Genomic DNA, 24,531 nt, shown 5'->3' on the forward strand with positions numbered 1-24,531 from the left:
TTCAACAAAGATCATGTTGGCTCCCTAGACAGGCTCCCTTTATTGCACAAATACCAGTCACACACATGCAGAGGGACTGGACAGTCTGCTGGGGCGGGGGATGCTTTTGTATATATATGCAGAGTGTCTGCTAGTCAATAATGCTGATGTTTTGGCAGTGAAATGAACTCTTGGGTAGAGATGAATTCCTTAGCACAGCTGCCATACTAGGCAGAGCATCTAGGTGATGTGAGAGTCCTGTTCAGAAAGTGCACCTCCAGGCCAAGTGGTTTTTTGAAAGAAAGCATCTACCTGAGGTACAAAAGCAAGCCTTTTGAAATGACAATTTCTGTCCAAATTCCATCTCTAGAGGAATGTTAATTTCATTGTTATTTCCCAATGAATCCACCTAGAGAGAAATGATCTTAAAAGGGCTTTAGGTAAGTCTAAGGGCATAAAAAGAGCACATGAGATCGAGCACAGCACTGATACCCAAAATCCTGGTTCAGGTTCTGGTCTCTGAATGGCATTGAATAACTCAGTCTCCAGCCCAAGGCTGTCATTTGTAAAACCAGAAATAGTGACTCTGACCTACTTCATGAAGTGGGTAGTTGAAGATCCAACAGAGGAAAGCCCTTCACATGACCTGGAAGTAGTTTTAATAGTCTGCATTAACTGTTTCTTTCCTCACAGTGAAAAACTCACTTCTCAAGTGGCAGCAAAACCACTCATAAGCTAGTCAAAGCCTCTGTGAGGACTTGGCTCAGGATACCCCTCCAAGTGTCACTGCAAGCATGGGTCACATCTCAAGTCAGCACTAGCCCCAGTGCCACACTGGTCAGGCAAACCTGTCAGGGAGGCTGAGCCCACCACCAGCACCACTGCCACAGCAGGCTCTGTGAGGAGCATGAAGATGCAGATGAAGGTGCTCTGCTGACGTGTATCCTCTCCCACCCATCCTGCTTCCAGGAACATAACTATGGGTGGCATGAGGAGGCATGCAGGCAGGGACAGTCTCCTTTCAAACCCCCCAGCCAGGGAGCTTGTCCTGATACTGCCACTTACCTGCAGCTCTTAAAGCCTGAGTTTTCAGGAGAAGGGAAGTAGAATTTTCTTGGCATTAAATTGATTGACTGTCATTTACAGTGAGAAGAAAGTTGTCATCTCAAATCCCAGTTCTTCAAACTTCAGCGGTATTTTTAAGGACATAAATTTATAAAGACAGGTGTATGAAAGTAATAAAGGACATCCACAAGCCTTGAATTCCCTCTTTTGTCTTGGTTTGTTTGTTTGGTTTTTTTTTCTCTAATCTGTTTGTGTATACATTTTGGGGTTTATGTAACACCTACCCCTCTGAGTTTGCTCCAATATTAAAAACCTCTTAACCACCCTGAGGGAAATCAAAAATGGAAGCTCATCAGAACCATGTTCAATACAATCTTAACCCCGTGTTGTTCATACATACAATTCTGTCTATACTAGATTAACTTCTTCAAAGACAAAAAATGAACAATCTTCCAGCAAAATAAATGGGTATCTCTTTTATCATGAAGAGCAGATTGAACTCTTTCTACAGACATATGTATTGCAGTTTCATTGCCCTTACTTCATTCTACTGAACACTTACCTTGTAAAGGATACAAGTTTATTCAGCTAAAGAAATAAAATAAAATGTAAGCTGTGAATCTGTCCATACAAGACACAATTGTAGCCTGCTTTTGTGGAGCCTGGATTTCAACCTCAATTTTAACCCAGAGCAAGTGAAAACGGTCAAGATGTAAAGCGTGCAGAGAAGAAAGCTTATTATTGAAATGTCAACACATCATTAACTACTGCTAAATGTTTCTAAATGAGAAATACAACGCTGAAAACCCAAATTATGAGCAAACCAATAGTACCACTTCATTTTAATACCCATATAAATTAGGTGGAATGAGGGTTCTGACAAACGAGCTCTAGCAGACCCTTGGCAGTTCTAGTGGTTGCAGTGACCCTTCTGCCACAGATCACCATCTAGGGAGAGTGCCCCCAGGCCAGGACATCAGGACAAGCACTCCACTGATCACATCAGTCATGGGCAAACTATCCAGTTTTACAGAGCCAGCAGCAGCAGCTTCCAGCACTGGGGCAGAGTGGGCAGCTGGGCACAGCTGTATCTCAAATCAAGGCAATTAAATTCACTGCATTGCCAACAAGCATTCATGCACTTTATCCTCAGTGGGTTTCCAGAGTCCTTAATTGTTTCAAAAAACCATAATTAATAAGTGAGCTGTTTCCAAGCCATTCAAAGTCAAAGCTGGCAATCAAAGGAATCCAACCACACCATGGCCAACACTCCTTTTGTCCTGCAACACCTCTGCCAACCCATAATTTAACGAATTCCCTCATCTACCAATGGATACAGTATCTTGAGGAATGATAAAACCAAACAAAGGCAGCACTCAAGTAAATATCATTTAGTTATCTAGGACCAGACTAAAAAGCATACCCTAAGATCTGTCCCAAAATATCTTATGGTTAAGAAGCAAATATGACCTTCACAGTTTACACTTCTGAAGCCATTTCCAAACCTTATTTTGTTTGCAATGCTCAATCTACACTTGGTGAAGGGAATAAAGTACTTCTTAACTGTCCTTCTGAAAGGTGACTGCACAGCTGCCAGACTGCAAAGAGCAGGAAGGTTAAGTTGGTCAAAGCAGCAGCCTAAAAGCATTGCTGCAGAACAAGGAAAAGATCTTCAGTCCTTGGGGTTATGAGTATACAAGGTAGTGCAGAAAGTTACAGCTCATTAGTAAAGCATAAACCATTGCACATAGATGGACACCGTGCCTCCTACAAAAAGGAGGGCAAATACACCCACAAAAACCAAAACAAAGACAGTAATATTTATTCAGTCCTGCTGCAATACAATTTTGATCTATGCAAAACATTCCCCTGCTCTTGTTAATTATTTCAGCTGCAGAACAAAACACCTAAATATATACATGCACACACCTCTCTACAGAATAAAGCCCATTCTCCCTTCAGTGACAACTGCATTTTGTATTCAAGTGACTTTCTTTACATTTGAAAAGAGAATACACATTGTGTGGCCAAAAATTCAGCTATTCTGACACTGGCTGGGTTTATGACTAATTAAAATTAACTAGGTACTTCAGTTCATAATTATATAAACACCTAGCATGCTATATTCCCAGCCAATTTGGTTTTAATCAGAAAAACGCACAAGAAGTATGAATGATGGGCAAAGAACTCCCTGGAGGGGCAACTCTACTTCCAGATTTAGTATTCTCCATATACCAAGTATTTCCATCACTGTTTTTCTTGCCATGTAATCACCTCCCAGTAGAACAATTAAAAAGAGATTTTTTTTCTTTCTTTTTATCATCCCTGGACTTTGCTTGTTTTCCACTCCCCTACAAAGGTAAAAGCACACTTGCCTTATCCACCTGAGTCCCAGCTGGGAAGTCTCCCACAAGACAGGCAGGATTTAGCAGTATGCTGCCTTTCTAGCATAGGTAACAAGGAGGAGGGGAGGGGGGACAGAAAGAGAGAGAATTCAGCCAACATGAGGCAGAGAGGCAGGCAAGTTGTGGAATGGACTGAAGAAAATCTGCCCCCCTACTGCAGGTATATCAGGCGTAAAACCAGAAACACTGTCTGCTCTGGAGCAAAAGACCAAGTTTCAAAATAAGATTACTTGTGCAGCAGCCTTCCCTGTCCCCTTATTTCTAGAATTTCCATTTCCATTTCTAGAAATAAGGGGATAGGGAAGGCAATGGCTGAGGTCCTGCACTGTGTCACCTGAGAAAACCACACATAATATGCAAATACACAGGTTTTTCTTTATTGTGGTATCAGCTATCTCTTTTATTCACATCAGGCCTCTGGGATAGGTGCTGTGTAGACTCAGAAACACAAGAGTTGTAAAGCATGGCTCTGCCATCACTCCATTTTAAGTTCTCAGTTGTCTCCCACCCCTTCACAGCTGGTACCTTCTGCTGCTCACCAGCCAAGGGTCACTACCTCTGCCTGCTCGCTCCTGCACAGCTGTAAATAAACAATTGCCTCTGAGTGTCCTTCGAGTGGCTCATCAACGGGATGGCAATCACTGCTCTGGGAAAGTGCCTTCAAACAGCCTGCACTGATTGCTCTGCTTTTGGAGCAAGATGAGTAGCTCTGCTTCACCCCCAATCAGCCAGCAACAAAATCATCCAGGAACTGATTCAGCAGGTAAACTTCTAAACCACATAAGCTAGGTGTCAATTAGTTTTAATTAAGTCCAAAATAAATGACCTGTGAACACAACATTTTTCTGCAGCCCTTGTTTTCTGTAAGAAACTCATTTCTCTTGGCAAGGGCTCAGCTAAATCACAAGACAAGTATGAACAATCAGCAAAAATAAATATGGTTTTGTAAATGCATTGAGGTATGTTCAGCAAAGTTGATTAAGGGAAAAATAATCAAACAAACATCAATATTTAAGACAGCAGAAGGGCTTGAACATTCTAGAGATGTTTTACCAAAAAAAAAAAATCATCCAGATATTTTTTCTGGCAGCAGCTCCTTTCCAAACACAAACTATATACCCCAACCCATCTTTCCTCCAGCCCTCAGTTTCAATGTTCTTCCTCAGAAGACATCAAGGGTGAAGAAAGATATCACTGAGTTTTCCTCCATTATTTTGTCCCCGTCTAACATCTTTAATCTTGTCTATATACCTGCTAGCTGGCTAAAACCAGCTGTACTCCTTTTGATGCCTCTTCAAGTGGCAGCATGCACCAGTTCTTGGAAAGGAGAGTGTCATGACCTCCTGAACTCATTACTCACCTTTTCACTTTGGTTCTCCTTCTGTAGAGTTTTCTTTTCTTCCGTTTTTTCTTTACTCAAATATTTAATTTATTTGTGCTTCAGCTCTAAAGTCATCTGAAAAAAAGGATCAGGCTCTGCAAAATCAATTACATTTGCAGCCCACTGGACACTAGCAGGACCTCACCACTGCAGATGTGTTTGGCTCTCATTAGCTTAACATGTCAACATCCCCACTCTTCCAGTTGCACGGGCTCAACTGTCTTTAAAGGCATAAAAATAAATACTTCTTGCTGCTCACTGAAAACATATTGGGCTGAAGGTGAGGATGAATACAAAGAGAAGTGCCAGAAGGTGCCCTTGTCACAGTATTCATTTCCTACACAAACCCCAATGGTTTGAGCACTGATATTTACAGTAAGCAACTAAAACTGAAGTTACAATAAAACTCACCTATGCCAGGGCAGGAGCAAGGAAAGCAGAGATTGGGCAGACAATTTTTTTTGTGTCAAACCCATAAATGGGTAAAGGGAGAAATGTCAGTGGCACTACACCAATTTTTACAGCATTTTCAGATCTGTCCCTCAGCTTTGCTTATTGCCTGCTAGGGCAGAGACCATCATTAGGAGACTTGAAACTGGCCAGGCAGACTTGAAAGTGGGCATTTTCCTCAAGGATCCATTCAGAAAGCACCAGCTGAACTGAGGCAAAGCCCATAACCATCAGTCCTTTAGTGCTACCAAACCACCACTCCGGAAGCCAGCATTCAAATTCACAGAGCAACTGCTTAAATTTCTCTTATTAACTAGCACAGCAATATATTCTTGTGAATAATGAACCTCAACACTGGTCCTTTACAAACATGTCCTAACACAGTCACAGTTTACCTCTAGCTGTCCCTAGCAGTTGCTGATAAATGTGCCATGTTGCCAAAAGAGGTGTAAAAATCCAAATAGTTTTGGGTTTTTTACAGTAACTACTACCTAGCTGCCTATATTAATTGACAGAGTGAGCACATTATATAAGGAGATTAGACCATGTCATATTTACAACCTCAGAGTCCCCAGTGAGAGAAATTGCTCAGCTGTTACTGTCAGTGCCTTCTTCAAACAGGAACCCTGCTGACAAGATGATGAATTCAGAACATCACTGCCAATTAATGATTTGTAGGCAGAAGGGATTTCAATAGTTCCCATATGTTTGTGAGGATGACTGGGATTTACATCACCTCTAATAAAAGAGTGTAGTCTGCTCTGTCCAGATGTGACACTAGAGATTGGAAAATGTCATCTTTGCAGGAGAAATTTTAATAAACAAAGCCAGGCTCTTCTGGGTTGAAAATGTTTCCCAAAGCACGGTGATGAAAAACCTGCTTACTAAGTGAAAGCAAACTGGGAGACCACTTGCAAGATGCACCCAAGTGATTTACAAACCAAAGGTCAGAAGTTATTTAGGTGTTTGTGAAAGCTACACAGCAGAGTGCCAAGACCACCACTATATCAGCCAGGAGCATGGAGTGCATTTCCTTAGCATCAATCAGGCCGTGGAAAAAAAGTTCAGCATTTACAAATACACAGGACCTTTCTTGGTGTTACTTACTCTGCTCAGAGATGCAAAGTTTACTTCTGTCCTAGAAGACAGTCCTGTTTTTGTGAATGTAACAATCACCAAACCAGAAAGTGTTTTATTCACATGGGATATCGACATGAACTCCCACACATGCTGGGTACAGACCTCCTGAACTGCCTAAGGCTGAATGCCTCCTATCAACAGAGCATCCTGGAGCCAACCAGCAGGGAAAGCTTGGCACAATGACCTGGGGTAAACACAGGACATCCAAATGGGGCCCTCAAACAGAATTTGCCATAGGCATTCAAGTCCCATTGATTTGGTGATGGAATTTAGGGCTACCCCACACAAAAAAAAAGAGAATTACTGGTTTTAACACCTCTAGAGCAATAAAGTGATAAAAATCCTGTCTGTAGGTGAGATAAAGAGCAGTTTATGTGAATATACCTTAGGAACAGAGCAGGGATAAACCGCCACAAAGCATCTTTACACTTCTTAATTATGATCACAGCCCTACCCAACACAGTCATAAATTGAGAGGCCACATACTGCCCTCTTAAGAAAAACAAATTAAAAAAATACCAACCTAGACCCAAAACCAGAAAGCACAGCCTTTTATCACTAAGGTCTTCTGAAAGCACATCCTAGATTGCTATCTCAACACTGCAATCCCTCTACAGGCAGCCCAGCTTCTTCAATGATAGTCTCATTGAAGGTTTCTGATTTAAACCTGTATTTTTTGGGTTTGCTGTTTTGGTTCATAGTTGGTTTTTTTAATATTGGGGGTTTCTTTGTTTTTTTTTTTTTGGGGGGGGGGAGGGCTTTTTTTCGGTTGGGGTTTTTTTTTTGCTGGTTTTTTTTGGGTTTTTTTTGGTGTTTTTGGTTTTTTTTTTTTTTTTGGTCTTTGTTTTTTTTTTTTTTATGAGACCTCTAAGTGTGCTTTGAGAAATGTAGCATCAGAGGACAGGACTTGAAGGGTGACTAATAGAGGACTCCTTTCCTCCAAAAATTCTAAACCTAGCACCAGACCTGTGTCTTGTCATTTTGTGACATGATATTTTCTGCCATAATTAAGCAAAACCTTGCTGATCTATCAACCAACATTCCTCATCTGTGGCAGTCTGTATTTCCTCAACTTGGAATAATGTTGATCTTAGCTCCTCCATTGTACAGTATCAAACATGGGGTCAATCTCTTCTCCCCCCCTAAAAGGAGAAATATCTTTATTAGCACAGGAAAAGCAAAATCAAGACAGATTTTGCTGCATTGACTACATCTGTAGAAAAAGGATACTATTCTGGTCAAAAATACCACTCCACATGCTGTTTAGTAGAGGTTTCTCCAACACAAACACTTCTCTCAAATTTTACATTTTCTCTCTATGTCAACCTTTGAAGAGATTTGAACTATCTTCAGGGTCACAAGCTTGTGACCAAGGACTAAAGGATCAAGACCACAGTTTGCTGTGGATATGCACTGATCTATTCTTTGTACTGCACTACAAACAATTAGTGTCTGGAGAGAGGTGAAGAGAAAATGCAACACAGACTTCAGCTGAAGTGGAATTCCTCTGCCTTCCCCACAGTATCTATTACAATCCATTATTAAGTGACTGCAAAGACAAGCCAATTGAGATAGAACAGATAACCAATACATATTAATTTTGCAAAGAGCAAACTGTATTGAAATCATTGTTACCCTTCTCTTTTGCAAGCAAATTAGTTTTAGGCTACCTGCTACATATTTACAACAGAAGGGCAAATTTTATAAACAAGCATGTAATACAGCAAACCACAAAATGATATTGTACACTCAGAGTACACTGTTGTCTTTGTAAGTATTCTTTTTAAAGTCTTGAGCTTTAGATACCCTAGATCTCTTGCACAAGGCCTCTGATGATTCAGGAGACTATGCTGACCAGCAATCTGGCAACTTCAGCCAGCTACTTGTGGGAAAACTTCAGCACATATGGAAGCATTTTTATCAGTGGGGCTTTAAGTTTAACTCTGAACAGCTGAGCAGCTTTGTATTAAATTATTTACCAGAGAGGAAAATCAATCAACTCACACCACATCAAATACCCAGCCCCCCATAGAGTGATAAAGACAGAAAAACACACTCCTCCAAATACAAAAACAAAATGCATCTTCCATAGAGAGATTAACTTCAAACATTCCCGGGTACAGTCCAGAAAAAAAAAGAAACCGGGCTTCTAAGACTCATAAGGAAAACCTGATACTGAGGAAAAATAACATAAATCTCTAAATAACAGATAAGACTACAATTGCCTCATGGACCCAATAGTACAGTGCTCCAAAGGTAATAGAAGAATGCCAGATTCTCCTTGTTGGCAGCACCAGAAGCCCCTGCGCATGGGGTGTCAAGTGCCACGACATCCAGCCCAGGCCTCTGTCTTCCTGCTGCAACACTTACTCAAAGGACCTCAGTGGAAGTGAGAACCTGACCCACCACTGTCAACTCAACCAGGCACAAAAACCATGGAAGAGAAGAAAGCCCAGACTGCCCACCCCCTTGGAAGCTCAGCACAGCGCCCTCCCTGCAAACCCTTACCTTGGCAGGTGTTGTTCTTCTCCTCATAGCCTGCCTTGCACAAGCACTTCCCGATGGGCACCAGCCATTCCCCCTCGGCACTGCAGTGCATCTTGGGCGCCTCCTCAGTCACCGAGTGGTTGATGCAGACACCTGACACCTCCAGGAGCTGCGAGGAATCCGCCCCCGTGATGGTGTCGGGGAAGCGCGCCAGGTTGCGGATCACCGACGGGCACTTCTTGTAGTACACGCGCACGGAGACCAGGGCAATGCAGGCGCCCACGTCCTGGAAGGCCAGGTAAAATCCCTTCTTTGTCAGGGGCCCAACGTCCCGCACCTCCGTGTTGAGCTTCATCACTCTGTCGCCAAGGTCTAACTCTGTGAAGCTCTCATCAGCAGCAATGGTGTCGATCTTGATGTACTGGTTTTCTTTGATGTTCCTCCCATCTTCATCATCGGATTCAAAGTAATACATGTTAAAAGTCTCCTTGCAGGTCCCAAGTCCTCCTGGAAGGCTGTTACAGTCCCTCAGGGTGAATTTGAGCTCAATGAAGATGCGGGATGCCCCCTCATTAGAGATCCAGCTGGTCAGAAGCCAGTTGTTCTGATTCTGTTCCATTACCTTGCATACTTGGTATGTGTGTATCGGAGCGTAGTTTTCATCCACCTCACCAATTTCTTCCCACTGTATAAAAAGGAAAAGTACTTTTTAAAACAGTCACAACTCTCAGCTTTCCCATCTAAAGAGCATCTTGGGCTTCAGAACTCAGGACTTCCAGGGGAAAAAAAGTTTTAATTGCCAAGCTTTCTGTACTAGAGGCTTGATATGTTCCTGGTAAAGTCAGATAAATGTTCCTTTATAAATAGAAAAGGATGCTGGTTAAAAACCTTTGATTTAGACAGTTCAGAAGTGGGAAAACATATTGCTGGGTTTGTCCACTACTATTCAGTTAGGAAAGAAAACAAAAGCAGATGGGGCCATTTCTGTGAGCTTTTCCAATGCATCCACGGTTCATCTGTCCCCATGCCCCTAGGCTCCTTTCTACCACATCCTCAAATCACTGCCCCACATAACGAAAAGCACACTCCTACAAGCTATTCTCCCCCACCAAACAGCATGCCAGAAAATCAGTGGAGTGATACACTAAATAAATGAGCCTTTGCTATCCCCAAGTGCACTAGTCAGTGTAGTTCTTGCTCATGCAAAGAGAAGATTACTTCCAATACAGGTTACAGGGATCTGCAAATCTTGAGCTGTTTATGTGCTACACAGGTTTTTAATCAGAGCTTCAGGCAACTTTTTACAGCTTTGTGGGAATTGCAGCAACTGTTTGTTGATTTTATTTTAGCCATGCTCTGAAGGGCATCACTTGGAAGAAATGCTTTTTCCTGGTGCAGCTCAGAGTCAGTAGCATCACAACTGTGCCTACCACAGATACACATTAGAGTTTACTCTCTGCTTTTGACAACCCTAGTGTTGCATTAAGAGATTAGATTAACCATTTAAGTGCATCAAAGAACCCAGGAAAGCCAGTGCTGGTTTCAGATTTGTTCCCTTCTACTTTTGACCCACTCATCTGCCACCCAACACCTCCTCCATCCTCTGCATTGCTGCACACACCTGGCCACAGTTGCGATGCAGCACAAAGGAAATGCACAGAGCATAATTCAAAGGTACTCCTGTTTCAGGCTGCATATCTTCTAAGGGCCAAAGGCCAAACTTTTTCCGTGGAAATGTATCCTGAGATATAGTTGAGAGTGTTCTCAGCCCAGATGCCATTACTGAAGAGCTGAGATAGAACACCCTCAGAGTCAATGTAATGTTTTTAAAACGAAAATATGTTTTTAAAACGAAATGTTGTTCTCACATTTTAAATTAAAACAGCAAGAAATGACATGAGAACCTAACCTGATGGTACAGTCAGAAATTAATTACAAACACCACCATGAGAAAAACATTTCTTCTCCTCCCTAGCCAGGGATGTGAAAGTGGGGACTTGTGCAGGAAGACATCCCCATTGTGATGTGCAGAGTCCACATGCACCACCAGTCTTCCAAGTAAGGAACCTAACCCAAAGACATTTTTACCATGGCAAGCAGTACTTTCATTTGTAACCCTTTTTTGTATCTCTGGGCTTAAACAGGCCACAACCCTGATTAAGATGTAATTGTCACTGGGCAGCACCACAGAATTGGACAAAGATGTGTCTGCAGTGAAAGACGTGCAGATCTGTGCAGGATTCATGCCTGACTTTAGGAGAGGCAATTAACAATTACCAGGAGAGTGACTGAGAAAAGATAAAAGAAAAGTAGGCAACATAGAATAATTCAGCAGCTAGATTTTCTAGATTCCAGTAAATAGGAAGGTTTTGATATATGAAATTAAAAGCAGAAAAACCATCCTTCAACTAGCTTAATTTGAGTAATAATGTATACTGTACATATATACTTCCAAGTGAATTTGTCTAGTTTCAGCTAGGATAGAGTTAACCCTCTTCATAGTAACTCATATGGAGCTACCTTTGGGATTGTGCTAGAAACACTGTTGATGGCACAGAGATGTTTCAGTGACTGCCGAGCAGCACTTACACCAGTCAAGGCCTTTTCTGCCTCACAGCCCGTCCCACCAATAAGGAGACTGGGGGTGCACGAGAAGCTGGGAGAGTACACACCTGGGACAGCTGATCCACATGGCCAAGGGATATTCCAGGCCATATGGTGTCATGCTCAGCACATAAAACTGGGGCAAGAAGAAAGAACTGGGGACAGGAAGAATCATGGCATTTGCTTTTGCAAGTCACATTATATGTGAGGAAGCCCTGCTTTCATGGGGACAACTGAACACCTGCCTGCCCATGGGAAGTGGTGTTCCCAAGGAATTTTTTGGTTTACTTTGCTTGTGTGTGTGGCTGTTGCTTTACCTATTTTAGTGTCTTTCTCTCAACCCATGAGTTTTCTCACTTTTACCCTTCTGATTTCTCCCTCATTCTCTGCAGGGGAAGTGAAGGAGTGGCTGTGTGGTGCTTAGCTGCCAGCTGGGGTTAAACCACAACAATCCTTTCGATGGCCAGTGTGAGGCTGGAAGGGTTTGAGATAATGACAGGTTTGATCTGAATGTGCTAGATTGAAGTTATAGCTGTTATTGTTGTTGAGCTATTTACTGACTCTGGCTCCTGGGCTTGCCATGGGGCTTGATTGCCTCACTGCACACTAAAGCCTGGGGCTTGTTAGTGCCTGCTCCTTGGTTCTGCTGCTTGCTGAACTGCTGACCATCTTACTCTGCCAGGTCTGGCAACATCCTGATGTCAGCAGTGACAAAGCTCCAGGCTGGCAAATGCCCAGGCCATCCGTGATGTTTCTGTGATGCTACACTGCATATGCTGCAGCTGCAGTGTGAACTCAAGTTGACAGGAATGTGACCTGGGGATTAGTCCACATGGGAGACCAGCCCTAAGCAGCTGTGGATATATTCATGCTGGAGCAGGTGCATCTCAAAGCATCTGTGGCTGTGGTTATGTTGGTGTTGCAGCAGGTACATAGACAAGGCTCCACTTTGAGCAGGTAAAATTCTAAGGGACTCAAGTCTGTGGCTAAGGCCAAAAAAGGAGCAGGGGCAAGGAGAGGATTTCATTGCAACATTATCCCAAATGGTCTAGTCCATGGATAGGGACTGTAATGAGAATTCTACCCTGCTTACCTGGAAATGGCTGAACACCAGCCAGCCCATGGGAGAGACAAATTAATTCCTTGGTTTGCTTTGCTTGTGTGTGAAGCTTTTACTTTACCTATTGTAGTATCTTGATCTCCAGTCATGAGTTCTCACTTTTACCCTTCTGATTTGCTCACTCACTGTGGGGAGTGAGAGAGGTGTTGTGGGTACTTAACTGCTGGCTGGGGTTAAAGCATGACACTATATAAAGGTGAAGTCCTATTTTTATAAAGGTGGGGGTGATTCTCCATTTGGTGAAAAGGGAGAGTAACCCTCCACTTCCCCCAGTCCACAGAGAGGTCCCTGCCAAATGAGCCCAGGGGACAGATGAGCACATCCCAGTATTGCCCAGGAAAGACATAATGACTTTCACTTTGCTTTTTTCTGGCTAAAGGTCAGAGGATCACTCAAACAACTGCTCACACCAACAAGCATACATGGATAAGTGTTAACTTCCAGCAGGAAGTGGTGCAAAGCATCTCAGCACTGGAAATGGCTCAGAGCGGTGTCATCACGTGGAGATGTTTATGGATGGCCACAAGGTACACAGTAAAACACTGTGCACCATCTAAAGAGCGTTAACGTGTATTTCTTTAACAGAATTGACATTTACAATGACTGTGATGTTGCAGTAATATCATTAGTGACCTAACTTGAAGACATGCTGAAAAACATCACTTGACTTTTTTCATACTTGCCAGGTCAATTTTCAAGGACCCAACCGTGATGCTCCCCAGAGTTATGCAGTTAAGCTCATTTCCACTGCTGCTTCAGGAGTTGTGCTTTTGGGAGCGAGTACAAAGTTCATTTGTTGAAAAACCAAGTGCTGTGATTCTAATGGCTGCTTTCATGCACTGAGAGCACTAAACACCATGAGGATAAAGGTCCAAGCATAAATACATCAATGAACTGTGCTAGAGTCTTATCTCAGCTGCAAGAAATGGCACACGGCCTAACATCTCAGGCTTCAAGATGTGCTGCACTTCCAGTACTGCTCCCCAGATCAGAGCAAATCCTGCCATCACCACCTGCCATCAAACCTAAAGCAATCATCAGAGCATGAGAAAGGGGAGGTGCTAATGAGCTAAGGCTGCTTATCTCTGTATAATCCTCAAGGGAAAGTCAACTAGATTTTATCAGAGCAGCCAGTATTGTGAAAAATCTCTGCTCTATCATTTAATCTTCTTCTCCCCTATCTGCATGTAGGACTACACCATTTCTTTCTCTTCAGCTGGATCTGCCTGCCCCCAGAGACTGCAGGCAAGCTGCCACCCTTCTGTTTTTACATCCCTCCACGAGATGGAGATGGCAGTAAGAGCCCCTGCACCTTCTGCCTGGTCCCAGCCTCCTAGTCACTACAGAACTCAGAGAAATATTTCAGTCAACAAAGAAATACAAACCACAGGATGACATGCAGTGCCTTACAGTTAATGAGAAAGAAATCCCACCACATTAAAGAGACAGCATCTAGATGAAAATTATTGGCATGAAAAAAAATTAAGTACAACTGAAAAATTGTGTAATGTTATAATTCCTCTCTGCAGCACATATTTTTTGACATATAAATCAACCCCATCTGCAGGATTAAAACAAAAGTGCAACCATTAATTTGGTGGTAAATGTTTTCTTTACATCTTTAATAGCCCTAAGAAGGAAAACACAAATGCATTTCAATGGCCTGATGTTAAATCATTTATAGAAGACCTATTTCTGAATCAGAAATTTCCAGCACACTACTGCTGGCATCAATAGGAAGCACACAGTTCATACAGGCTGCCTGTCTAGAGAAAGGCCAAAGATATCACACATCTAACTAAAGATATAAGAGTTAAAAAAGCATTCAGTGGAGCAGCCTTGGGTTAAATGGACAATTTTAAAACACATTCACCAGCTGTCTGCTACTCAGGCTTGTTTCTAATCTTGGAGATTCCAGGAGTGCAATTTGCTACCACAGCACAACGAAAGGCTGCTGCCCCAAAACCAAATACTGACAGCAGGGATGAACACTTCAGAGCTTTTGTTTATTTGGTTTTGGGGGGGTTGCAGTACTAATTTTTGTTACTGGTCTTCAATGACTCATTCACTTTCTTTAGCATCCACAAAAGCCAGTACAGACATTTCAAGCCTTGTTCCTAGTTCCACACATCCTTGCACTGCTGAAAAAGAAATCAGGCATTTAGCAAAATCCTAGGGATCTTAAGAGGGGAAGGAAGCTTAAGAACATTAAGCAATGGTGTTCCTAAGACTTATCTTAAACCTTCCCAGCAGGACTCCCTCACTCCAAGGGCTGTGAATCTGCCTCTCTTCCCACTACATATTTCACAGGCTCCATGCTACAAGAAGCCTCATCCTCTCCTGTGTAATTTTTCCACCCTGCCACACAGAGCTCTGCAACATATGCATGTTAACTTAGGTATCTGCTGGCACAAAGATTTAAAACTAGAAAAGGATTTACGTATTTTATCTTTTTTCTTTTGGAAAAAAGCAAGCCTGGCACGGATCTCTGATCTCAGGCTTTGAATGCATGAAAGCATCAGAGATACTCTATGTGCTTTGCCCAGAGAAGGGCAACTTTACCTCAAAATACTGCTGTCAAGGCCACCACAAGCACATATTGATGCAGAGGACTGTGGCATGGTGCTCTGAAATCCCTATGCCAAGTGAAAAGGGGACACCTGACGCCCTTTCAGAAGGGCAAACCAGCCTGGTGTTCAGCTTGGTAACATTTGGGCAGACTCTTCGATTTCTTTTATGCAGCTGATGTTAAGACCTGGCTGGCAATCAATAGCCTCCAGCTTAGCTCCCTCACAAATGTTCCCTCCTGCTACTCAACTTTATCTTGCAACCTGCTTCTTCCCTCCCATCACAAAACCCAAAAACTTGTGGGTTTGTTATTTTTTTTAGCTACCTGCTGGTTTCCCCTTGCTATCGTATTACACAGCTAAAGCAAACAAGCAGCAGGCTTTCCTCTGCGCAGTTTCAGTGATTTCAGTGAGGTCACATAAGGCTAAACCTCTAGTGAGAGCCAGGCAGAGCACTACACATCTTTTCTTCTGCACTGCAGAAGGTTTTGCAGGGCTGTGCTAGCTGTAAAATAAGGCTGACTTTGTCGCTATCTTGCCTATTGCAAAACAGCACTTACAAACAGGCCAGTCCCTGTTTCAGGGACTTCAAATCCTGCCACCAAATATTGCCAGTGTTATCAAGAGAAGATGCGATATGTGGCATTGCTCAGATTTTCAGCTCAGGAGCTATGGGATTAAGCAGGAGCCTGATTTTGCTGGAGGCGTTTCAGTCTTCATTAAATGGGTTTTGCTTGCTCAAAGAACAAGAACACAAAAGACACAGCACCCAAAAAGTCATGTTACTTTTAGCTCCCTCTACAACAGTGACTGGCAGGAGCAAGAGTTCTGTCTTGAACACTGGCATTGGCAAGAGGTGCATGTATAACCTCTATGAGCTACTGATCATGGCAGAGCCCACCAGCACCTGGATGAGGAGCTTGAGAAGCCTGGTTCCCCCTCACAGTAAGGCACAGTGATCCAAACCACTCTCAAGCAGCAGAAAAATGCAGTAACCTGGAACAATGCTGCATGTTTGTTTGCAACCCTGCTCTTTGCAATGGGTGAGCAGCGCAGAGACATCAAAATAACTTCATCCAGCTTTTCCCACCAGTACCAGTGCTTAAAACAGCACTCTTGGGCAACAGTTTTTAAGCATTTCTGCCAGGGTAACCACACAGGTTTAAAACCCAAGTTCTGCTTTGGGGCAGGGTGCCTGCTCACTGGGACAGCTCAGCAGCTTCTCCTCTGCTGCCCTGCGCCAAATGGTGGAAGGACACCAGCTAGAGCCACATCACTTTTCCCACTAAATCACAAACTTGAAACACAAATAATCAGGAAACCAGAGCAATTCATGTACTTGGATCAAGTCAGGAAAGAAGGGGAGGGAGCAAAAAACTTTAGTAAAAGAGAAACCAGTTATTTTCAGAGCCTCACAAACCATATCTTTACCATCTTCTCATCTCGAATTTAAACAAAATAGAGGCCAGATAAAAAATTTATGAAAAAATTGTTCTGGAGTAATTCAAAGTACTTCTTTAGCCTCAAACACAATTTTAAATTTTGGCTACCAAGCCACAAAAAATTTATTACTTGTGCAAACTTTTCCAATACCAACATCCACTTTTATAATGCAAAAGGTGAAGCTTTTTTTACACTTCCTCAGCCTGGTTTTAGGGGTTTTGGAGCTCATTTTCAGGCAGGAGCCAGTGTCAAAAAGAAACTGCATTGAGTTCAATGCAAACAACATTTGGCAAGAGTTTACTAAAACCTTTAAATACCAGAAGCAGTTGCAACTGTCTGGGATCTTGCTATTTCCATACATCTGACAGTGCCCCCACCCGAGACTCAAGCCTCATTTGGATGGCAATTTTACAACTGAGACATTTATACATACAGATATATATTCCTACTGACAGCAGTTACCAGTCAAGCAAAAAGCATAATGGATAACAGAGGACAGAAAGCATCTGATTAATCTCCCTACTCAGGCGGAAATCTGGCCTAATGAAAGCTGAGTCTCTGAAGAAGGAACTTAACGTTTTCTGGTGGCTTGGCACATTCCCAATTTCTCCAATCAGGAAAATAAAACAAAAATAAGAATGCTATAGCTACTTTTGGGCTACCCTTCTTATTTTACTACTGGATTGCCGTTCCCTGATGTTTCTTACAATGCCACTCTGGTCACTAAGCTGCATAGTCCAGTTAACACACAGATTCAGAATATCCTGAGGTTAATTAGCTGAAGTAAATATGAGTTTCCTCACTCATTACTGGAGATTTCCCAGCAAGAAGCTAAGGATCATTTTTCATACGCTAAAACATAAATGGAGGAAGCAAATAGCAAAGTGGTATGAACTGGAAATTTAAAGCATGATTTTGAGATGTGCCACATCAGACTAGTGAGTATTTTTTCTCCATTTCTATATTAGCCAAACACATATTCCCTAGCCCACGTGTGATAGTTACCTAATAGAAAGCCAACTTAGAAAGTCACTTCCATTACCACCCCCTCCAACCCCCTCCCACTAAAAGGGCAAATCCTCACCTCAGCAGAGTTACAGGAACTGCCAGATGTGCTTCTGGATGACCTCTTGCCATGTGTGGGCAGCAAAAATGCTACGAGGAGAAAAAGGGCCTTGCTTCATGTTAAAGGCTACTCTCCACTGCATCAAGAGTTAACAAGACTCAATTTCACTTGGTGCCAAGGTTTCACATTTGGCTCTGCACTCTGACAAAGGGCAGGAAAGTGAATAGCAAAGATGGGGAGATAATTGCTGTTTCATCTCCACTATTAAAAAAAAAAAAAAAAAAAAAAAACTACACTGAAAATGAGCTGGGTGAATGTTCACAGCACCACCACGCTCCATCCTAACTCCACTGCTGCCAACTGCACATTCCAATACTCAGAACAGCTCATCAGCATACATCAGCTTTAAAAAAATGCAATTTTTAGAACTGAGAGCTTAAGCATCCGGATGGATACTTTGGTATCTTATAGTGTTTTGGGTATTTTTAATTCCACCCAGGTCAACCTTTCATCATCCTGTGTGCAGCCAGGACTGCTAGAAATCCTCCTCCTGCACGGGGTAATGCCAAGAAAGGTTCTCACACCATCACACTGCTCAGAGCTGAGGGAAAACACCAAACAGGAGAGCCCCACACTGGAACCACAAGACAAAGCATGACTGCTCCTCTCAAGAAGAGCTACATGTGAATACATGATCAGTCACCTAAATTTACATGGAGAACTCTATAATCATCAACTCCTGTTGTGTAAACAGTTGAGTTTACTACTTGAACAAATTTTCAACATGATTTTTTATTTGTCGTATGCACGTAAGGTTTGCTGCCACACCTTCCATTTCTGCAGCAGGCTGTGCAGGAGACTTCATAGTGAAACGCCCTGTAAGGCAAAAATGTTGACAATTCCTGGATTGCTCTGCACCACAAACTAGCTGAGAAACAATGCAGATTTCTGGAAAGCTGTGATAGCATCTCAAAACACAAGCAGCAATTTGCTACACAAAGTACCACCCAAGAAAATGGATAAGAAAGAACAATTAAAACCTTAAAAATTACTTTCAGTACGTGCTTATGAAACATGTTATCTGTTCAGAAACCTGCACAATTCAAGCTGTTAAAAAATGGAGAAACATCAGGACAAAGTCACCTAGACTTTTCAGTCTGCAAGCCAAGATACATGGGGGGAAAAAAAAGAAAACAGGACTGAAGTTTAGCTCAGACTTTGACAATTTGCATGATCAATGAAAGATGTCAGCACCAGAATCCAAATGGAATGAGAACCCAGCTGGAGGTTAGCAGAACTGAAATGAAAAGGAGCACCAGCCCCTCCTCAGCATGCCTAATCAGGCACTGTGCTGACCCCCTTCCCAGAACAAAGCAGTGTGCTAGCTGGAAACCCCACCTCCCCTCCCACAGGTTTATTTTTTTAAAGGTTTGAAATTCTCTGTACATCTGAATTAAAACATCCATTTCACATCACAGACCAGCAATTGAGGGGAAGACAATGGAGACGAGTGCAAAAGAAGCAATGAAGAAACACAATACCATTAAATCATTTTTCACTGCCTAATGTTACACTCATTGCAGAGCAATTTAACAAAGGCCAGAACAAACAGTATTGACACCACATGGTTTAACACTGGGAGGCTGACAGAGCCAGATTTTTAGGAGGACTCAGAGCAGGACATAAATTTTAGGTTTATAACCAAATGCTTGGATTTTCAAAGCTTTTGGGATATTATTCACGTTACTCATCATCTGATGATACCAAGAGGTTCACAGAACAACTTCGAAAAGCAGGAAGAAAGGAAATTTTTCCTGTTACTTTAATGTTGACCTAATATTTAAACAAATCAAACTCTATGGGGTGATTCTGTTTACTACGACTGAAATAACACAAAGCATTTGGTTTCTTCTTAATGCACAGAACAGCAAAACTTAGCAAAAACTAAACTAAAATCTTAATCTTTATGATTGTCATCGACTTTTTCTAATTCCTTACAAGTGCGTACACATTTAAGAGTTTCCAGTAAAAGAGAAAAAATACTTGATCTAAAAGTGTATTTAATGAAAGCAAACAGATTAAACTTCCTGGTTTTCTAGTATTTCAGGAAAGTGATACAATTATCCACGTGCTGCACTGGCAAGGCCTAACCTCTCAGGCGTACACCAAATTTGACTAGACTACAGAGGGCCCATACACTGTATCAGACCCTCCAGAAAATGCATTATTTTGCCACTGCTCCCTGGTCTCTAATCTACCCAAAGCTTTTCAGAGTGATAATATTACATTCATGGCTTAGGCCTTGACAACTGCACCCATAAATCAATTTTAAACCTCACATTAATCATCTTTCTGTAATCAGTGGCTATTCAGCACAAATTTACATCTCATTTCTGTTGGCCAAACAGCCACATTAGAGCTTTGAAGCTTATTCAGGCTTAAATGATTATATTCCCCTAATAAACACTGAAGTCCTCTCAGTCCAGCTGCTGTGAGCTGCATTAATGACATGCCGTGGCAGCAGGGGCCATCTGAAGCCAGCCCTGTGCAATGCTACAAGCAGCAGCCCCCTTGCCAAGCAGATTTTCTGCATTTCCAATACTCTCAGAAGAAATGAGGAGGCTGCTCTGCCGGTGCAGACCCTCCTATGGGAACTGGTGTGTGCAGCAGACACTCACAACATGAAATTTACTGCACTTCCCCTTAACAGCTTCATTTGCCGTCTCTTGAATACAGGGGGCTACAAGTAAAATATCCAAAACCAGATTTCCTGATTCCCCACATGCTGAGCACCTTAGCTTACTTTGAGTTCGGTGACAGTTCTGTTGAATTTGAACCATCTACAAAACCCACTTTTCCCACTTGTCAGACAGCTCTAACTTTGTTCACAGCACCACCAAACTATACCTTAGCGTGCTTTTCTTTGATCACCTCAGAATGAGGTATTACATTTTTAATATCTGACTGCAACTTTCTTCCCTGTTTTATTGTGTGACAGATTATCACTCAGGATTACAGTAAGCAGCTAAAACATGATCAGTTCAGGGTAGATTTTGCATGTACTTGCCTGCAATCCCTATAGTGAAACAATCTATTCTGATTGAACAATGAATAATTATTTAATTAAAGAACCTTGGCAGGCCTACATTATTAAACCTGCATAAAAAGCCTGACATTGATTGTATATTCACTTTCAGTTAAGGTCTGAATCAGTATGCTAAGATCTAAAAATGAATGAACAGAATGGGTTTATTATAACTGTTGTTAAGTACTTACCTCACTATAGGTAATAAATTATACATGTGGATGCCTGGTATGCTTATTCCACAACATAATGAAACTTTTAGTTACTTTTTATTCTATGGGATTTAATTCCCATTGTGTCAGGTTTATGTTACTATTTAAATAAGGCACCAGAATTACACGGGTGTAAATCTGCTGGACAAAGATGCAACCCAGACCTCAATGTTCCTTTTAATCTGGAATTGAAAAAACACAGATGTGTTCAATTGTTTGTGACAGATGTTCTGTATCCTAACTATTTCACAAAGAACATGTTTCATATAACACAACATACAATGCAACCTCCACACTCTCCTGATATCTGGCAACCACTGAAGAAGTACTTGAACATCAGCATGCCATGGCTAGGAAAGCAAATACAATAATACAATCATGTGCTAAATCCCCAGCTGAGACCTCTGCAATGCAAAAATAAATGCCGTTTCAGCAATCAGCTGTGATAATGCAAAATCTGGGAAAGCTGCTGAAGTTTTCAGAAGAAACTGAAAAAACTCAAATTTGTTCCTAAACAAGAAGTAAACCATGGCTTAACTTGATGGTAATACTGCAACACATACACAGAGAAAAAAGTTCTGTTATCCGCTTGCTTTTGCTTAACCAACAAAAGATCCCAGAATTTAAATTGAATGCTTTTGAAGAGAAGGGAAGATAACTTTCTTGTTGGGGGGAGCAGGGCATAATCAACCACAGTGAGAACTTGCCACGGGAGTCAAACCATCATTCATCATCATAAGGGGGATCCAAGGAAGTTTCAGAAGAAAGTATCTGATCAGGTAGCCAAGGCCATGATGAGCCACATATATTCCTCACAAAAGTAAGGTGGGTTAAAGCTAGCACCAACATGCCTATGCCATGTGGGAGTAGAGAGTGGGTACATAAATAATTAAGATTCATGTACATTGCCCTCACCAGGTTACAGTAAGAGTCTCTTCCAGACCCAAGTCCCTGAGGTAAAGAACACAGAAATGCTGAAGACATGCAGTTCCTCAAAGAACAAACTATCAAAAAATAGTTTAAATAGAAATTTAATTAATTGGTCTATTGCTGCATTTCTGGCTGCTTGGTTAAGCTACAAACTCTTATTACTGCTATTTTGTATCCAGGGTACACTGGGATTAATGGCAGGTTGGAATTTGGAGAGGCAGAGCAGAAAGAGGAAGTAAACATATGGACATGGGAAGGGGCTACATTTCCTTATGAGAATCCAGATTGCCACCAACCACCCCTTCCTCCAAAAGATTTGGGCTAAGGCGGGAGATCGCAGTTTGTAAACACCTGGTGGCAATGGACCTGCTGGATTTTGGCCACCTTGAACGTTCTGATCTGCCATCCTGCACAGCTCCAGGCTTTGGTGTTTCCTTTCAGTGCTTCCTCCTCTCCCCTGCCAGCCCAGCAGGCCAGTCAGAAAGCCACAGGCAAGGGCCTGTGACTTGGACTTGCTTATCAAAGAGACATTCTCACAGTGGGCTCATCCTTGAATGAAACCATCTCTTAATTTTGTGCAGCTTATGGACAGAACTCAAGTTAAATTGCAGCAACAGCATTTTACTGTTAGGCAAGATAATTCTTGTCTGGAGCCTGGCTTTTTGGTAAAAAGTTTTACATAATCTTCAGGAGTCCCTGAAAGGCACCACTTGACACAGAAACTACAGATGTTTATTTATCCAGCCCTATTCTAGGCCTTGCTCTCACTCTACAAAATGGGCTGATTGGCCATTTCACACTAACAGGAAATTACAGCCACAGTTTCAGCATTATTTAGCAATTAAACCATTGAATCACTCCCCTTTCAATTTTTGTCTCGTCAGCTTCAGTGCCTTTCAGCAAACCTGGATGCATATTTCACCAAGTGTTGAAGTTTGAAAGGAAAAGGATGAGTGAACGTACTTTGAAAAATAAACTGAAAGTACAGTTCTCAGAGGAAGAGCTAATTACCATAGGAAACAGCACTTTTACAGGTTATGTGGTTAATTGACATAATTCTTCTTACCAATACACATACTCACTGCAAAGAAGACCGCTGAAGAAACGGTACTCTGATGCTGAAATGTTGTCCCCATAGTGCACAACACATAAAGCTTTCTAATAATGTTTGCTCTCATCCATAAATTATTGTGCACAAAGAAACTTAAAACAGTAAGCAGTGAAAGAAATTTTGGACCAAGTAAGGGGATTAGCCATTTAGGAGAAGGACACAAAAATGTGTTGTTGCTTCTCAATAGCTTCCTCTTGCCTTGTGAGCGAGTGACATTGGACCTGGCCCAAAAGAACTCTTCTACTCATACACACAAAAGGGGAATTTTCATATTTGTGTCAACTGAAGCAATCAGACAGGCCATCCAAGTACTCAGGTGATTTTGGTTCTGTCTTCTCTGCTCAGGGATGCACAGTCCTGAGATGCTGCAAAGTATTTGGCTTTACTTGCACAGCAGCTGGTGCTGAGCCAGGACTGAATCCCACCTTTCCTAGGGCTTTAAGAGGCTACAAGGTTATATCTTTCACTGTAACAGGAACCTGTCTTCCTACCAAAACCCGTGTAGGTGCACTCATTTAGTATCACATCCACCTCCTAGGGACTCCCCTTACCACATATCCATCCCACAGGTTCTCTTAATGACAGTCTTCAGCACAGCTCTAGCCCACATTTTCATGTCATAGAGGATCTTGCACTGTTCTGCAACTCCAACCTGCCACAGCAGCCAGCTGAGCAGGCACTAGGATTTCCTTTTCACTTTTACCTGGTTTCCATCACAAGGATGATTTTCTTCCCAATTGCCTCACAGAGCAAACAAGATACTAATTTACTAATTTACTTTCAGAATTAATTTCAGCAACAATTTGCTAATATCACTTTCAGAAAGCCATTTTCTTTTCAAATGGCATCACTTCAGCTAGAATAAATTGCAAAGATCCCACAAGAGAGTCCACAGCTACTCAAGAGATCAAAGCCCTACTTTATAGCACAAAAACCCATTAAAAAATTAGAGAAGGCTGGGAGGTAGCTAACTTGTCTGTGGCCTCTTTGCCTGAAAAGGGTTGTTGGGAGAAGAAAGAGAGGAGTAGCATGTACCAGTAAAGTTAACAAGAGGAGTCATGGAAAGACCCATTGACTGAGAACTGAAGTCTGACCAATTTGAGCTAGAAAGATTAATTGTCTTACATTAAGGACAGATGGATGTTGGTTCAAGCTACAAAGGGCTATGGACTTATCACAAGAGGATAACTCACTCAAAGAAATCTCTCTCCAGAAGATGCAATGTGGGCCAAATCAAGGTTACAGACCTGCTGCAAGGACTCCTGAACAAGTTTCTACACCATATGTGCCACAAGAGATTCAACTATGTAATGTTAACAGACCCAGTGGCCTTAAATCCTGTGAAAGTACACCACCATTACCTTCAGCCCACACACTCATGGATCTGCTCTTCTTTTTAAATAGCAAGGACTAGCAAATAGTATAACCTTGTGCTTTCTCCCAGCCAATTGTTTTACCCCACCAGCACTGAAACTGCGACTTGCTA

General features: G+C 42.1%; 1 protein-coding gene across 15 annotated transcripts in view; it reads right to left on the minus strand.

Annotated features, from left to right (window-relative positions):
- The window catches only part of EPHA5 (EPH receptor A5), a 193,557-nt gene that overhangs the window by 140,293 nt on the left and 28,733 nt on the right, over positions 1–24,531 (minus strand). For all 15 annotated transcript variants that reach the window (XM_077177134.1, XM_077177132.1, XM_077177133.1 and 12 more), the window contains exon 3: positions 8,929–9,592. In XM_077177134.1, the coding sequence (XP_077033249.1) occupies positions 8,929–9,592 (664 nt within the window). The remainder of the gene's footprint in view (positions 1–8,928; positions 9,593–24,531) is intronic.

The sequence above is a fragment of the Agelaius phoeniceus genome, chromosome 4 (assembly GCF_051311805.1).
Source record: "Agelaius phoeniceus isolate bAgePho1 chromosome 4, bAgePho1.hap1, whole genome shotgun sequence".
Lineage (NCBI taxonomy): Eukaryota > Metazoa > Chordata > Aves > Passeriformes > Icteridae > Agelaius > Agelaius phoeniceus.